Genomic DNA, 18,349 nt, shown 5'->3' with positions numbered 1-18,349 from the left:
TTCCCATGCTTCTGAAAAATCCTCTTTTATACAACTTAATGTTCAACTGTAATTACTTTTACATAAGCAAATTTATGTTACTTCATGTGTAAAAGCATTTTTATACACTTTATACATTTTTCAAGTACGTAAGTACTTTATCTCCTCTTGGTTTATACTTTAATTCAATTAATTACCACAGCACTTAAAGCACCCTTCAGCAAAAATAGAAAAATTCATAGTGAGCAAATATTTTCTGAGTGCTTATTAGGTGCCAGACACATAACAAAATGAAAGGCAAAATTTCAAATAAAATGGGAGAAAAAAAAGTAGATGATATAAGCAAAACCAAATGAAATCAGCAATCTCAAAACCAAATTATGCTGCAAAAAGATAAGACTTTGAAACTAAAGCTTTGCTCTGAGCTTCCTAACAGCTAAGGTAAGAGAAGAAATTTAATACATTTTATAATTGTTTGTTAAGTAAAAGGAATCACAACAGCTGATCAAGAAAAATCTTCCTGACCCTTAAAGTTTAAAGTTTTTTCCCCTTTAAAATATTATTTAAAGGTTAGAGACCTTATTTACTATGTTTTGATATCTCTTTTTGTTACCCAGTATACACTGATATTGCCTTAGATAATCAATATTAGCCAAAGACCAGTCAACATTATTCTCATTTTTCTTCTAAAGACACAAGAACCTATGAATTATCACATAAACAAAGTAAGGGAACATAATCTATAATACTGCCTTCACTTCTGACACCAATTATAAGTTCAAGGGTTCCCAAGACCACCCTCAGTCTCAATAATTTTCTGGAAGGACTCACAGAACTCACTGAAAGCTGTTATACTCATGGTTATGGTTTATTATGAGGAAAGATACAGATTAAAATCAGCCAAAGGAGAGATGCATGGGCAAAGTCCAGGAGGGTCCAAATGTGGAGCTTCCAGTTGTCCTCTCTCCATGGAGTCATGGATAGCATTCACTTCTCCCAGCAATGATATGTGACAATGTACATGATGAAGTATGGCCAACCAGGAAAGGTCACCCAAGACTTGGCATCCAGAGGTCTTTATTGAGGCTTAATCACCAAAACTTAGTTGACCATCTACAATAGCTGACCTCAGTCTCCATTCCTTCCAGAGGTCAAGTGATACCACATGACCCAAAGCTGCACCCGACCCGACCCCCCACCCCCCAACCACATTGTTGTGTGGCTCAAATTACATTGTTCTATCTGGCTGGCCCAAGGCACTTTAATCAAGGCTGGATATGTCCAGGGGCTTAGAGGTTACCTCCCAGGAGCCAAGGGCAAAGTCCAGACCTTTCTTTGCATAGAGTTAATTCTTTATTACACACAAGGTCAACACTATGGTTCATCCAGTGTCTGACTTTGACCGGGACACCGTGGACTGGTTTATTGGGGGACACAACTAGTATTCTCCATGATATAGAGTGCTAAAGTTGAAGGATAATCCTTGACTTTCCCTTTACTCATTAAATATAAATTTAGAAAATAAAACCAATAAAATAAAATAAAATATTTGACCCTGTTTTTTTTTTTTTTAAGATTTTTATTTATTTGAGAGAGAGAATGAGAGACAGAGAGCATGAGAGGGGGGAGGGTCAGAGGGAGAAGCAGACTCCCTGCTGAGCAGGGAGCCCGATGTGGGACTCCATCCTGGGACTCCAGGATCATGACCTGAGCCGAAGGCAGTCGCTTGACCAACTGAGCCACCCAGGCACCCCAACCCTGTTTTTCTTTATAGCATATGGTTTATATTGAAATAAAAAGTACTAACATTTTTTTTAAAGTGTTTTTTTCCTTTTGGTAGTTTTAAAATGTCCTGTTTTACATATCAGGAGTTCAAACACTGACATTTCATCAAGAGGTTATTTGTTTATCTTATCCATTCTCTTTCTCATTCTAGATCTATAAGTTTTATAGCTTTAAAATTCCAGGATTTTCTATTCCATTTCTTATCAGCATTATCCTTTAGCAGGTTTTTTTTTTTTTAATTTTTTAAACATTAAAAAAAAAACCTTTATTCTCTTTTTAATCTCTGAACATGTCTTAGGTTTGTTTTCCTAAGATGTGGAAAGCAGAAGTTCCTTATTATTCCAGGAAGCACTAGTCTTGAGAAGCCAGGGCAAATTAAGCTCACTAGGATACAGTAGACTTCATGCATGCAGAGACTGTTTTCCGTTTACTTTCCCACGTGTAGTCCCAGTGCCCTATGCTCCTTGACACATACAGACACTCAGTACATATCTGTTGTGTTGAAGCACAGTTTTCAAAATGTTAAAACCTAGCCCTTGCATAAATCTAAAGCAAGCATGTACCAAAGATTTATTGAATTCATTAAAGAGATAAACCAAGTGAGGTAGTAACATCAGTTTTAAAATAGGTACTAAGGGGCGCCTGGGTGGCTCAGGCAGTTAAGCGTCTGCCTTCGGCTCAGGTCATGATCCCAGTGTTCTGGGATCCAGCCCCGCATCGGGCTCCCTGCTCAGTGGGAAGCCTGCTTCTCCCTCTCCCTCTGCCTGCAGCTCCCCCTGCTTGTGCTCTCACAGTCTCTCTCTCTCTGTCAAATAAATAAATAAAATCTTAAAATAAAATAAAATAAAATAAAATAAAATAGCTACTGAAAGAATGCTAGGGTAAGATTGCTAGGTTAGATTTCTATAATGGTTACTATCATCCAGGACAATAAAATTGTCACTATGGGCTTATCTTTACTATTACTCAGAAATCATTTGCATTTCTCCTTGGATAAAATTCATTTGTGCATTGTCAAGCTGTTCTTTGTGGCCTCAATGACTCACTGAGTCCCTGCACTCAGCCTGCTTGTTTTGAACTTTTACCTAGTTATTGCCCATTTGTGGGTACCCATCCCCAACGTGTGTGTTTAAGCAGTAAGCCTCAGGATGACATTCCCATTTTGCCCCTTCCTTCCTCTCCATGTTGACCCAGTTACATTCAAATTACCCAAAGAGCAGGTTTCCCAAGTGCCACAAGCTACCTTACCCCTGACCCCAATAAACGTACTTACCCATGGGTCCTTGCTCTGCCCTTTCCCTGCCTGCAGTGACCAAACTCTGGGCTTTGGGTGACTTTATATGATCCTCTGAGCATACCATGCTCCCCTCTCTATGATTTGTGATGAATTCTTTAATTTCACATGCCTTTCCAAGTATAATTTCTGGGACTTTGTCAGAGTGATCCTTAATGACCCCACAAGGGGGCTTACTCCCTCATTTACAACCCTAATTTGTATTGCTATCAGTTTTTCAGGAATTATTATCTATCCTTTTAGAGTTGTAAAGTATTCTAATTAATAGTAAAAAGGAAGCCAAATGAAGTATTCCTTAGTAATATTGAGGAGTTTAATCTCATCTGTCCAGTCAGGGAATTTAAAGGTATCTCCTTTTTGATGGGAACCTGGGTGGCTCAGTGGGTTAAACATCTGACTCTTGATTTGGGTTCAGGTTGTGATCTCAGGGTCGTGAGGTCTAGCCCTACATCGGGCTCTGTGAGCTGGGTGCATACCCTGATTAATATTCTCTCTCTCCCTCTCCCTCTGCCCTGCCCCACTTGCACTCTTCCTCTCACTCTTAAAAAAAAAAAAAAAAGAAGGTGGGGTGCCTGGGTGGCTCAGTCCATTGAGCGTCTGCCTTTGGCTCAGGTCATGATCCCAGGATCCTGGGATCAAGCCCCGCATGTGGCTCCCTGCTCAGTGGGAAGTCTGTTTTTCCCTCTACCCTTCCCCTCTGCTCATGATCTCTGTCTCTCTCTCTCTCAAATAAGTAAAACCTTAAAAAAAAAAAAAGTATCTCCTTTTTTATTTCCAAATGCAGAAATAATTAATAGTGTATTGGTATTTGATTAATTTTATATTAAGCCAAGTATTTTGCTTCAAGCTACTTTTAGTCTGTGTTTATTCAAATTCAGGCATTAATGGGTTCTTGAAAAATATTTATAGAATTGATAAATAAAGGCAGAGTTTATCTAACTATTCTGACTTTGAAGGAGTCATGTCCAAATAATTTGGTGTCACAATTTTGCTCATGTTTATAAAAGCAAGGAGTAGTGGGGAAACTGGGGGCTGTAGAATCAGACTGACATGGTACAAATCCCAATTCTGCAGTGTATTGGTTGTATGGTTTCCAGGAAGGTTGTATGGTTTCCAGGAAACACTTAACCCCTCTGTGCCTTAATTTCCTTTCAATAAAGTGGGGATGATACTATCTACCTTGCCAGAATGTTGTAAGCATTGATATCTACATAAAGGATTGGTCATAATGTATGTAAAATGCCTCATACACATTTGCAGCAAAAAGGGAGAATATAGTTGTCTGAGTCAATTCAAGCTGCTATAACAAATTATTATAGAATGGATGGCTTACAGAACAAACAAGCTATTTCTCACAGTGCTAAAGACTGGGAAGTCCAAGATCAAGGCACTAGCAGAGCCAGTGTCTGGTGAGGGCACTTTTCCTGGTTTGTAGATGACCAATCTTCTCATTGTATCCTCACATAGCAGAGAAAAGGAGAGGAAGCAAGCTCTCTCTGCCTCTTCTTATAAAAGCACTAAGCCATTATGAGGCTTCACACTCATGACCTCATCACCTCCCAAAGACTCCATCTCCATATACCATCATGTTGAAGATTAGGGTTTCAGTATATGAATTTGGGGGAACACAAATATACAGTCCATAGCAACAGCATAAACATGATAAAATAGGGAAAGAATTTTCTGTCATCTAACAAAATAATGGAAAGAAATCACAAACCATTGATGATCAAAGCAGAGATAGAGGACTAACTCCCTCTTTTAAAATCTGTGACAATTTTCTATTATGCAAACAGAAATGAAATGCTACTACTTTTTACCTTATTATTATTTTAACTTTAAAAATTATTTGGAGTATAGTTTGAGAGATTTATTATTTGGTGATAGCAAATAGTTTCTCTGTGGCTTGCTAGCCTTGTGAGATCCAAGAATACTGCAAGTGGATAAAGATTTCTAAGTGATTGATTTCTGTTTAAGTCCTCAATTAAGACAAGTGTTCTGGTTAGTTTTGCTGTGTAACAAATAAACCCCATACTTGGAGGCTTAAATCAATCATGTTATGCTCACAGATCCTATGGATCAGGAATTTGGAGAGGGTACCACAAGGATGGTCTGCCTCTTCTCAGGATATCTGGGGCTACATACAGTTGGAAAAACATAGAAACCAGAGGTGACTTAAGGGCTGGGAACTGGAATCATCTGAAGATCATCACTCATATGTCTGACTCCTAGACTGGAAGGACTTAAAGCCTGGAGCTTCTGACCAGAATAGCTACACATGGCATCTCTATGTGGTTGGGCTCCCTTTCAGCAGAATGGCCTTAAGGTAGCTGGACCTCTTACATGGTATCTCAGGGCTCCAGGCACAAGTATTCCATCAGACAACACAGAAGGAACATCGCCTTTTATGACGATCTCCGAAGGCACATCACATCCGTTCTATATACTCTATTGGTCAAAGTGGTCAGTAGCCCACTTAAATTCAAGGGGAGGGAACATAGACCCTACCACTTGGTAGGAGGGTGGCAGGGTCGTATTGTAGTGAAGAGTGTAGGATAGGAGATAGTGTTGTGACCATCTTTAGAACATAAAATTGGCCACAATGAAGGACTTTGTAGAGGCTCAGTTCACACTGGAATATGAAATGAAATGTGTGCTCTATGTCAAGGGCATTTCCTTGCAGTTGGCCTGTGTCACTGCCCTGCAGTCAACTAGTCACACACAATTTTCTTTGTGATGAGCTTTTCTTTTCTTTTATCTTTTTCCTAATGTTGCATTTTCTTAGTTTGGGTTCATTACCTCACTGATAAAGCTGTTTTAATATTTAATCTATTCCGTTTCCAAATCATTTTCTCAGGTGCCCATCCATTCCTCATAAGTGGTTAATTTAAAAGGCCTTTGAAGCATGACTGCATCCAGCTACGGCAAATCTAAATGTCAACCTTGGAAGCATCCAGTGACATTCAGATGACTCCTTTCAATATAAGGGCCTCATTTTTCTATCATGTGGTATAGCTTGTCAGAAGAGGACGAGAAGTGGTACTTTTCCCACTCCACATTTTTAGTGTTGTTGAAAGAACAGGCATTCTAGAATCATGCAGGCTTGCTTTAACCCCAGGTGCCCCCATTTAGTTCTGTGAAACTGAGCAAGTTTCTTAAAAATTATGGGTTAGTTTCCTCATCTATACACTGAAGATAAAAATCCCTGCTTTATAGAGTTGTACTAAAGAACTTAAATAGTCCAAGAAGCTTCTGATGTAGAGCCTGGTTTATAGTAAGAACTCAATAGTTGCTAATAAGGAAAACTACCTTTACATTTCCTGTGTCCAAAATTTTCTTTCAGTGTAATAAGTCTTGATCAGGTTCTTGCACCAAATATGCCGGTTTCATGAGACAGGTGAGAGAAGAAGTGTCTACACTAGGGATGATCCTTGAAGAAGATGGCTTTCTCTTCTTTACCCTTGGAGCAGGAGGCTGGGGTTGGTGGCAAAAAATATTCACCTGAGAACAGTGATAAACCGAGGAAGGTGACTTCAGGAGCCTGGGGTTGAAGGAGGACATCCTTTTCTAGGTTTTTGTCTCTACCTTCTTCTCCATGCATATTGATCAGATTGTTAAAAGGGCAATAAAAATTTTAAAATGTTTCCAAGTGAGATGTTCCTTGGTAGAACTACCACAGATAGTAAACACCTCATTGTAAAAATATAACACGCTTAATTTTCCGCCGGTGTTCATTTGTTTTGTTTCTTATATGAGCGGGGAAAAAAAGAGAGGAAAGCCAAGAAACAGACTCCCAGCTATAGAGAACAAACTGAGGGTTACCAGAGGGGAGGTGGGTGGGGGGGATGGGCTAAATGGGTGATAGGGATGAAGGAGGACCTTTGTTACGATGCGCACCGGGTGTTGTATGGAAGTGTTGAATCCCTAAATTCTATACCTGAAACTAATACTACTCTGTATGTTAACTAACTGGGATTTAAATAAAAACTTGAAAAAAATATATGCATATTTAGTAAAATGTATCAAAACTTTGGCAATGTATGCCATGTTAGAAGTAACCAAAAAGTAGGATAGAATTTTCTTTTTTGGCCCCTTGAGACTTCTCCACTTAAAATTCCTCCTTAATCTCCAATTATTGTAATTATCATTATAAAGATGAAAGATGTTTATTGCATTATTTTAAACTGCAAAAAAGCTTTAATTGACTTGAATTTATGTCTTTCTGTGTGTGGCAGGTGGTGAAGTTCACCAAATCCTTTGAATTGATGTCCCCAAAGTGCAGTGCCGATGCTGAGAACAGGTAGGGCTTGTGAGTTTCAGGTTTGTCTTTTGCTCCTTGTCTTCAGTCCTTGGTGTTGGCAGCATCGTGTAATTCTTTGAGGATAGGAGTTCTTTCTTTGATCAGCAAGTGCAGCCAAATACCATCACTCTTCTGTATTTCACAGCTTAAATAAAAACTGCTGCCTTTCTATGTCAACTGTACTTCAATAGTAAAAATTTTCAAGAAACTATAGCTTAAAAATATTATGTGTCTACATTGCAGAATAAAACTGCAAATGAATGAAGTCAATTTTTAGATATTCCCTAACTACACAGACAACCTAATTTTCTGCTTTATTCTGTCGCTTTGCTTCTCTTCTTCCCTTTTGTTTGCTTATATTTGGCCAATAATATACCCTTGGGAAAGAGGGAGAGTTTCCAGTAATTCCCTTTTTTGTTGTTGTTGTTCCCATTGACATCTTTGAGGTAAGGGTGAGGGTTGGGGACAATCAGTGAATTTCTGTTAGCTTTGCGCTGCCCTGAATACCAGTTGGGCGGCTAAAAAAGTGGATTCTGTTTACTTTGGTCCCTTCTAGCGGAAAGACTAAGAAATAGTGAAACTGACAACAATGCAGAAATATGGAGAAAGACAAGTAAAGTGTTTCTGGCGCCGTGATGATGACAATGATGTTAATATTGATACTAATGCCAGCAAGATAAGCAGCTTCCAATCACTGAGTGCCAAGTGTGCCACGTTCTAGCTAAAGGCTTTATAGGCCTTTAATCCCCAAATTAATCCTATGAAGTCAGCATCATTACCCCAGCATGACAGAGGAGAAAACCAAGGTTCAGCTAAAGTTCCTGCAGGCAGTAAGTGGTAGCCACATCCAAGGACAAGGTCACCTAATGAAACTCTCCAACAGCCTCTGAACTTTGATCCTATTCCCACACATGATTTACAGCCTGGTAGTTAATCTATACAGTGAATATCTGTTGGGTTAATGTTTCCCAAATCTGGCTGATCAATCAGAGTCAAGCTTGGAGAACTTGATAAAAACAATTTCCAGAAAGCTCACTGAGAGATTTTGATTCAATATGTCGAAACTGAAGTCCTAAAGATCTCTATATTCAAAAGGCTCCCTGGGTATACTACCTACTTCAAGATGTGATATTCAAGGGTAATTTGATTTTATATATCCATCATTGCCTTAAGGTCAGGAAATAGAAATCAGTACATTAACATTGACACTTCATTTAGTTACTTTAATTTTTATCCAGTGCATGAAATTTAAAAGAGGCCTTTGCTACATACCATATAATTCCATTTATAGGACATATTTGAAAAGGCAAATTTATAGAAATAGAAAGCAGATCAGTAGTTTCCAGGAGCTGGAGATGGAGGGAGGGGTTTACTACAAAGGGGCACAGGGGAATTTGGGGATGTGATGGAATTTTTCTGTATCTTGCTGTGGTGGGGTTGTATGACTGCATTTATCAAAATTTGCAGAACTGTACACTAAAAAGGCTAAATTTTACTGTCTGTAAATTTTACCTTAAGATGGGGAAAAAGAGGCCTTTCATAAGAGGTTTTTGTTTTTCTGCAAATATATTTTTGTCCACATCTATATCTAATGTCAGCCAATCTATACCTAAAAAAGGTATTTAGACAGAGAGAGTTACTAGTGGTGTACTGAGCAGTTTTCATGTAAAATAACATGAAATATATTAGAAAAAAATGTGTATTCATACTTACTCCTTGAGCTAGTCATGGCCTCATGTAAGCTATCCCTCATACATGAGGGGGGCAAGGTTTATGGAGTCATTAAAACGTAACCTTTGAAATCCAAGTGCTTTGATATTGTTCCTTTTTATGCTACTGAATGTGTCCTCTTGGTCACTGCAGAGTTAAATATTTCTGGTCTTTCAATTATTTTTAATGATGAAAGAACCTCCATGTCAAAACAGAATGACCCAAGGCCCGGAGTGTCCTTGGCAAACTTTCTGGTAACAAAGAGAGAAAGAAGGAAAGAAAGAAAGGTCAGATTTTCTTTAAAGAGACATTTGAAAAGTGCCTTTGAACTTTAACATTATGAAAGAGTACTCTCCATCATTCTATTTGTGGCCTTTAAATTAATGTAGAATATTCATTTGTCTCAGAAGACCTTTCCTGCATTGTCTAGTAATTTCTCTCTTGTAGACAGGGGGATCCCTTGGTCATTTATTGGAAGTTAAAGGAATAAAGACTTGTGGCTCTAACATTTACTTCGCCAGAGGCTGTGGAAGAGTCATTGAAACAGGCTATGAGTCTGCAAATCACAGCCTGCTCTCAACATGTTGTAAATCTTTCCTTTAACCTTTCATCACTTAACATCTTCACTGTAGATAATGTCCATTAGATACCTTAGTCCTCTGGACATCGTTCAAAGTTAGAATAGGATAGCTTTTGAAGATAAAATGTCTATGGCTTCATGCAATAATGTTTCAGGGTATGGTTTTAATTCTGATGAAATCTGGCTTAAGGCTTGCTGATTTTTATAGACAGTCCTTGAAGATTTTTTTTAAAAAACTGGTTTTGTTGCTGACTCATCATTTTTGCATATTGCCCTGTGGGGCTAACTCCTTTGTCATGGCCACGCTCTTCTTGGTCTTCGTGTAATTAATACCAAGCAGTTTGAGAGTTAGAAATGATCTGATGGATTTCTCTCCCTGAGGTATGTACCTCCTCTGGGGCATCCTTGACAATTCCTCCAGTGATAAAATGCACTACTAGGTATTTACCCCAAAGATACAAATGTAGGGATCTGAAGGGGTACGTGCACCCCGATGTTTATAGCAGCAATGTCCACAATAGCCAAACTATGGAAAGAGCCAAGATGTTCATTGACAGATGAATAGATAAAGAAGATGTGGTATATATATACAATGGAATATTATGCAGCCATCCAAAGGAATGAGATCTTGCCATTTTCAACGACGTGGATGGAACTGGAGAGTGTTATGCTGAGCGAAATAAGTCAATCAGAGAAAGACATGTATCATATGACCTCACTGATATGAGGAATTCTTTATCTCAGGAAACAAACTGAGTGTTGCTGGAGTGGTGGGGGGTGGGAGGGATGTGGTGGCTGGGTGATAGACATGAGGGAGGGTATGTGCTATGGTGAGCGCTGTGAACTGTGTAAGACTGTTGAATCACAGACCTGTACCTCTGAAACAAATAATACATTATATGTTAAAAAAAAAGAAGAAAATAGGAAGGGAAAAATGAAGGGGGGGAAATCGGAGAGGGAGACGAACCATGAGAGACTATGGACTCTGAGAAACAAACTGAGGGTTCTGGAGGGGCGGGGGGTGGGGGGATGGGTTAACCTGGTGATGGGTATTAAAGAGGGCACGTATTGAATGGAGCACTGGGTGTTATGCACAAACAATGAATCATGGAACACTACATCAAAAACTAATGATGTAATGTATGGTGATTAACGTAACATAATAAAATTTTAAAAAAGGAAGAAAAAAAATAAAATTCCAAAAACTTAAAATTCTAAAAAAAAAAAAAAATTCTCACTGTGTCACCATGGGATTTTTCTACTGATAATGTTTTCTAATTGTTAGAAGAGCATTTTACATTCCTATAACTTCCACCTATTTTTCCTGAATTAGTCCATTCGAGATAGTTGCTCTTTCATTAATTTTATTCCTTCATTAAATAGCTGTATGTTGAATACCTACTCTGTGCTGGGAAATAGATAGGTAATGAGGCTACAGAGATTTTTTAAAAACCAGCAGTTTCTGCCTTCAAGGATCTCAAGGCCAGTGAAGAGAGGTCGGAGTAGGTTGAGAATATAATATAACCATAACTAGATTTCACCAGGCCTCCAGACCATGGCTATAAGTAGAGTCACATTAACAGTGGTAATTTATACTTAGCTGCTGGTCATTTCTCCCTTGTGTAGTATAAGACCCTCCAGCCCCTTGCAAAAGCCACTCTTAAACTAGTTCTGGGAGTCCCTAAGATTTAAACAGACAGAAACAAAATAATTTTATTACTGACTCATCATTTTCCCAAGTGTCCATTCCTAAATCCTTTCCCTCTAGACATAACCGAGCAGCATCTGCTGGGCATGGGCTTCCTTGCCCACTCCAGAATTCACTGCATTGTCTCAGAGGTACCGGTGGCCTTTTCAAATCTGAGCAAGGCTGGGTAATGAGTGCGTAAGTGGGAAGAGGGCTCGGTTTCCCGACCATGTGTTATAGTTTGTTGTTTGGCCCCTAAATAGCTTTGCATGCACCCCGTTTTTTCCAAATATTTCAGTTCCCAAAGCTTTTGTCTGTTGCAAAAGGTTTGTGCCAGGTGGTATTTTAATAGAGAGGAGGGGCACCCAACTCATCTGGGTAAAAATGGAAGACGATGTTCAGGGAAAGCTTTTGGATATGATGAAACTTCACTTCCTCTAGGATAATGGAAAGTTAGTGACACAACTACCTTCCAGGAAGAGGAAACATTGTAAACGGAGGCACAGAGGTGAGAAAGCTAATGAGGCACGTTTCAGGATCTTTAATTTGGGCTGTGAGCTGTTATCACAAAGGTCATCATAATTGATGGTGGTGACCCTTAACTCCCCGTAAGGGCATCCAGCTGCCCAGAATGCCAACTGACTGGGGCAAGGGTCTTATCAGGTCCTGAAATGCTCAAACCCTCTTAATTGGCCTAGAGACTGGCTACATGCTTACTCATAGGGGAGTAACCACAGACAGTGACATACTGAGATTTGTGTCTTGAAAACTCATCTGGGCAGTAGAGTGGGAGACGTGCTAGAGGAATGGCAAACTAAAGCCACCAAGGGATTAAATCTACTGCCTCACCCCAGTGGCAATGGTTCAGTACTGGAAGACTGCCCTGGATCCGCGATGCTTACCTTTTCCTGGTCAGCAACTGCTGTTCTTAGATGATTTTTATACTTCGTGGTCCAGACTTTTTGCCACTCCTTTCATTCTCCCCTGGATGTGCTCTAGCTTGTCAGAGTCTTTCTTAAAGTTGTGTTTCCCAGAATGGGATATACTTTCCAATTTTTTCCAGAATCAGAACAGATCAGAAAGAGATATGTACCTCATTTTTTTAGAACACAGTACTGTTAATGCATTGATTATTTACAGTCATCTTGTGTTCTCAATGCTGACTTTTTAAAAAAATTAAGACTTTTATCTGATTCATTTGATGCTCAATCTCCTCAGATCTCACTGTTAGAACCTTTCCTATGAAGCTTAATTTAAGAATATTTAGTGAATCAACTTGAATAAACTTTCTTGGATCTCTTATTCAAACTTTAAAAACCTCTTTCCTATCCTCAGTGGGAACAGGTAGTTTGAATGATCGTGTGTAACTTAGAAATGGGAAAAGAACATTTGTGGACATCAAAACAGAAATTTTTATTTCATTTGAAACACATTTGGCCAAATTCTATTGATCTGTCTCCTAGGTATAAGTTTGGATGCTGCTTTAGAAGTTGCACTTTCTCAGCTGTGCTACTTAAGGTATTTTTTTTTAAAGCCAAATGTCTATAATGTCTGGAAGGTAACACTGATTAAAGGGGAATTTTTCAAGTTTAATGGAATATAGTGGAAATATTATTATTTAAAACCTGAGCTCTGTAACCACGGCCTTCTAAGAATAGTGAGTAGAGGGGGCAAAATTTATTTTAGTGGGAAGTGATTTTTTTTAAAAAAAAACTTAATATTTATGCTATATTTTTCATTTGTTGTGACTGGAAGGAGAGGAGAAAAATAAAGCTAGAAATGTCAGAGCAGCTAAAGGGAAAGATGTTTGGTTTAAGGAGCCTTTTGGCATGCAGGTCAGCCTGGAGAGTGGAGAGCTAAAATGTTCTGTTTGAAAAGATGAGGACATATGGTAGCAGAATAAGGGCTCCCCAAAGATATCCAGGTCCTAATCCATGGAATCTGTGAATGTTACATGGCAAAATGGACTTTGCAGATCTGCATAAGAATCTTGAGATGGGGAGAATTATCCTGGATTATCTGAATGGTTCAGTGTAATCGTAAGGGTCCTTATAAATGGAGATGTGACAACAGAAGCAGAGGTCAGAGTGATGCAGTTTGAGAAAGACTTGACATGCCCTTGCTGGCTTTGAAGAGAGGGGAATGGGGCCATGAGACAAGGCATGTGGGCAAGCTGTATAGTTAGAAAAGGCAAGGAAATGGATTCTCCCCTAGAGAATGGTACGAATTGTAAGATAATAATCTTGTGCTATTTAAAGCCACTTAAGTTTGTGGAAATGTGTTATAACAGCAGTAGGAAACTAATACAGGGGTATGAGTTTAAAAGGAGTCTAACAACAAGAGAATTCAGGAAAAAAATGAAGGAGTAAGAAGAGGCAAACCAAGTCTTCAAGAATCAAGGGGGCTGAGAAACGTGGGTAGAAGCTAAAACTTGCAGGAAAAACATGGCCAGTGAGAAATTCCCAGGGATGGGACAGGTAAGGGATTTGTCTGAACCGTCTGCTGTGCTCGTGTTAAAATATTGCACCCACATTGTCCTTTGCTTGCTGTCTTCAGTTGCTACTGGAGCTCTGGTGTTTCATCCAAAGGCTTTTCTGAGCAGTCACTCTTACCTTGCAAAACCTAGAAGTCACACTGTTATAGGCCACTTCTGAGGATATAAAGATAGAAAAAAAATAAGAGATCTTTAAACACTCAGATATATGTAAGGTTAGAAATTTGTTCTCTTTTAAATGTTATTTCAGTAAGACCTGTTTCCTCAGTGCAGTAGGTTGAGTAGTGTCCCCTCAAAATTTGTGTCCATCTGGAACCTTAGAATGGGACCTTATTTGGGGGCACCCTGGGTGGTTCAGTCAGTTGAGCGTCCGACTCTTGGTTTCAGCTCAGGTCATTATCTCAGGGTTGTGAGATCCCACCCCTGAGTGCAGAGCCTGCTTGAGATGCTTTCTTCTCCCTCTTCCTCCCCATTTACTCCTCCCCCTACTCATATCTCTCTCTCTCTCTCATAAATAAATAAATAAACAAACAAACAAACAAAATCTTTTTAAAAAAAGAGAATGGTACCTTATTTGGAAAGAGGGTCTTTCCAGATGCAATTAATTAAGGATCTTGTGGTGGAATCATGCTGGATATAGGGTGGGCCATAAATCCAATGACTGGTAAGGACATATAGGGACATAGGGGAGAAAACCATGTGAAGACAGAAGCTGAGACTGGAATGATATATGCAAGTCCAGGATAGTAGGAGCCACCAGAAGCTGGAAATGGCAAGGAAAGAATCTCTCCTACAGCCTTTAGAGGGAGGATAGCCCTGCCAATACCTTGATTTGGGTCTTCTGGCTTTCAGAATTGTGAGAAAATAAATTTCTGTTGGAAACCACCAACTTCGTAGAAATCTGTTACAGCAGCCCGAGGAGACTAATACGCTCATTAAATGAGGAAGATGAAATAGATAATGTCTACTAAATTTCTCTTCTGGCAACAAAGTTCCAGGAAGCATTGAGTCTATGAATCAACTATTGTGCATTGTAGTGATTTTTTTTATCTAATTAGGGAAAGAGAATTAACTGTCATTGAAAGATTCATATGTCACACTTATGTTGTTTAAGTTAATTTCACGAATGCCCAATGCATTAGACTTTATTGTCCTCATTTTACAAATGAGGAACCTAAGGCTCAGAGAGGTTAAGTCATTTGCATACATTTGCAGGTTACTAAGTGTTGAATTTTTAAGTCCAAGAGCAGTGCTACGGGCAGTACTCTCTGCTTTCCTGCAGGCTTCTGCCTGGAAGAAATTCTCTTGGCCATCTAATGCTTTACTCTATTAAGACTGAGGCCTTAATTGGGTTTAGATGCTGTTTAATATGTCTCTAACAAGATTATACTACGATCTGGCATTGAAATGAACAGTTATTGTTTCACAGAAAAACATGGAAACAAGAAATGGAGTATAAATTTGATATTAGTGATGAAAATGTGTATTGTTGGGAAACTGACCATGGTCTAGATGTTCTTGCAAAGCAACAACCGAGGAAGAAACTCACAGGGAGATAAAGCTAGACTATGTTTTGTTCCTGAAATACATACTAAAGATCACTTACCAATGCCAAGTCATGCAACTGAAGACAAGAGAAATTGCCAAAGCACTCACAATAAATGAAAGAAATTTCAAAACAGTAAGAGGCTGGTGTAACCAACTTCAGGCATGATCAAGACTGCTATTAAAGTGTGGATTATCAATTTGTCAAAAACTTCCAATGTGTTGGAAGCTGTTAAATTTCTAGGGACAAGTGATTCAATTAAAGAAAAAAGGAAACCATGAACTTAGTCGAATAGGAAATGCTGAGAAAATCCCAGTGTCCTTTGACCTGCCTGTCAGTGCCAAGGGTACTAAAATGATCACTATCAAGTACGTAGATTACAAAATGTAGCATTTCAACATAATGCCATGTCTAATGTCAAATGGTTTAAACTTGCCACCATATTTAATTTTAAACAACAAAATCAAACTAAATGTGGGAAACAGAATTGCAGCCCCCGGGGCCCTCACCTTCAGTTGTCATATCCATGAATGTGTTACATTTCATGGCCAAAGAAACTTGCACATGTAATTAATCAATTGATGTTAAAATAGGGAAATCATTCCAGATTATCTAGGTGCCCCAATCTAATCACAAGCCCTTAAAAACTTAAGAACTTTCTTCTAGTTGAGGACAGAAAAGGAAGCCAGAGAGATGTAGCCGATAAGGGAAGTCAGAGATTTAAAGCACAAGCAGGATTCCACACATATTGCTGGCTTAAATATAGAGGGGGCCACATGTCAAGGAAACCAAGACCTCAGTGCTACAATTACAAGGAGTTGAATTCTTCCAACAACAACAAGCTTGATTCTTCCCCAGAAGCCCCAGAGGAGAATGCAGTTCTGTCAACACTTTGATGTTGCTCTTGTGAGATCCTGAGCAGCAAATCCAGCTATGCCATGACAAACTTCTGATCTCCAGAATTGTGAGATAATAAAAGGGTATTGTTCCAAGCTGCTAATTTTGTAGTAGTTAGTTGTGCAGAAATAGGAAACTAAATCACTATTAGTGCATGAGTTTGAACCCAATCTCATCTGAGAATGAAATTGAATTCCGTGATGTGAACACAGACACAGATAAATAAATGGCAGCTGAGCTGGTGAATGAGCGATGCATAGCCAGCCATGTAGAACAGTTGACCAGGAGCCCTCCATAACCTTCAAATTATGTTAGGTCTTGATGCAGTTTTAGACATGTGGCTGCACAGTTAAAGAATCACTGGTGGCATGACTGGACGACAGCAATCCCTTAAAATTTCTGGCAACAAACCAACTGAAGATCCCTTGAGGGAAGAGTATGAGTCTGGTTTTGTCTAAAAACTTTCCAGTGACACTTCCTACTAAGTTCAACGGAACGCCAGCATCAAAACTTGCTGGAGGGTGCTGGTGATTTGGAAGAGAGTCCCCGAGATGATACTAGAGCCCTCTTGTAAGAAATGCTGCATCCTCTACATCTTGATAGCTCAGAGGATGTTATCTGCAAACATCGATGACTCCATATTGAAAAGTGATTCAGAAGAGCGACACTGAATTTGAGGAAATTTTAGAAATGTCTTAGTCAATTTATTTTACTTATAATTTTTCCTTTTATATATAATTAACTTGTATAGTTTAATTTTTCCTTCAAAATAGCGTATCATAACATTTATGTCTAATCTAAAAGATCTTTTAAAATAAAATTAAAATACTGTAAGTGATAAGAACAAATTGCCTCATAGCATTTTTTGTCTTTTTTTACTGATTCAAAAATAACAATGCATCTTACAATCGATGGTATTGTAGATTCCATCAAATAATATGACACTTACACACATTGTTTTTCCTGTGACTTTTCTACCCCTCAGCTCATTTACACCTACCCCTGAGGGTATATATATCTCAACTTTGAGAAGCACCTTAGGGGACCTTTAGGGTTTCTTTGAGTTTTTAGACTGGACAGACCTGTGATTCTTCTCAATATTAGTTTTCTGCATTACATTTTTTAGGTCAGAATATTGAAACTTATGTTCCAATGCCTTATTGATTTTTTTCCTTTCCTTAGAGTTCTGTGTAGATCTAGTTTTGCAAACGAATTATTCATCCCAGCAGTGGTTTGCAACCATTCCTTACTTCTCTATAACTCTTTCCTTTAGGCTTCCAGCCCCCATGGCCCAAATCTGGCTGGTTTTTAAAAGGGAACTGACTTCCATAAGATGTGATTATAATGAGACAAAAGTACAGGATGAGCTCTAAGATTGGTTCATGAGTCTGTAAATAAGACTCCCAGAGATGTTCTTTGTTCTTGTCCAGCAGCAGTGATATATTCGGGAATAAACTTGGAATAGACCATCTTAGCCTAAAAAGACTAAGTATGATGACAGAGGATTTTGTTTATTCACTTTATTGTGATTGTACCCTGCAATCATATTGTACATTTTACAACCCTGAGATGTACCTGGCCCAGGTGAGATGATCTCTAGCACCTATCCACATTACGAATAGGACTGGGCTTGTGTTTCCAGAAAGTGTGATGTAACCCACCTTCACTTGGACATTGCTATTTAACCCTGATGAGGATTTTAGGAATCAGAAATTCTGCTTCTACCTTGAAGAAAGTTGTTAAATGTCTTCACTGTGAGTCCTGACTGTGCCAATTTCTTTGGGTATCCTTTAGATGGTGACTTTCAACCTTTTTAATTACAATGTAGAACAAAAGATATATTTCATATCCAAATCTAGTTAATGCATATAAACACACACAAAAAGGTACACATACTTATCAAAAGCAAGTTTTATGAAACTATGCTTACCTTCGCTATGTATTTGCTGTGTATTCTGATGTATTCTGTTCTTTAAAAACAACCAACCAACCTGCTATCCTAACTCATAAAGTTGATTTCATGATCCACTAATTTGCTGTGACCCACAGTTTGAAAAACACAGCTTTAGACTCATAA

At 38.7% G+C, this 18,349-nt stretch overlaps 1 protein-coding gene across 1 annotated transcript in view; it reads left to right on the top strand.

Annotated features, from left to right (window-relative positions):
- Nucleotides 1-18,349, top strand: part of PDE11A (phosphodiesterase 11A) — a 375,594-nt gene that overhangs the window by 162,077 nt on the left and 195,168 nt on the right. Inside the window, exon 5 of the mRNA XM_021703017.1 lies at nt 7,294-7,358. Coding sequence (XP_021558692.1) covers nt 7,294-7,358 — 65 coding nt within the window. The remainder of the gene's footprint in view (nt 1-7,293; nt 7,359-18,349) is intronic.

Source organism: Neomonachus schauinslandi, chromosome 3 (genome assembly GCF_002201575.2).
Source record: "Neomonachus schauinslandi chromosome 3, ASM220157v2, whole genome shotgun sequence".
NCBI classification, from domain to species: domain Eukaryota; kingdom Metazoa; phylum Chordata; class Mammalia; order Carnivora; family Phocidae; genus Neomonachus; species Neomonachus schauinslandi.
Note: the sequence above shows the minus strand (reverse complement) of the source record. Positions and strands in the feature narration are given on the sequence as shown.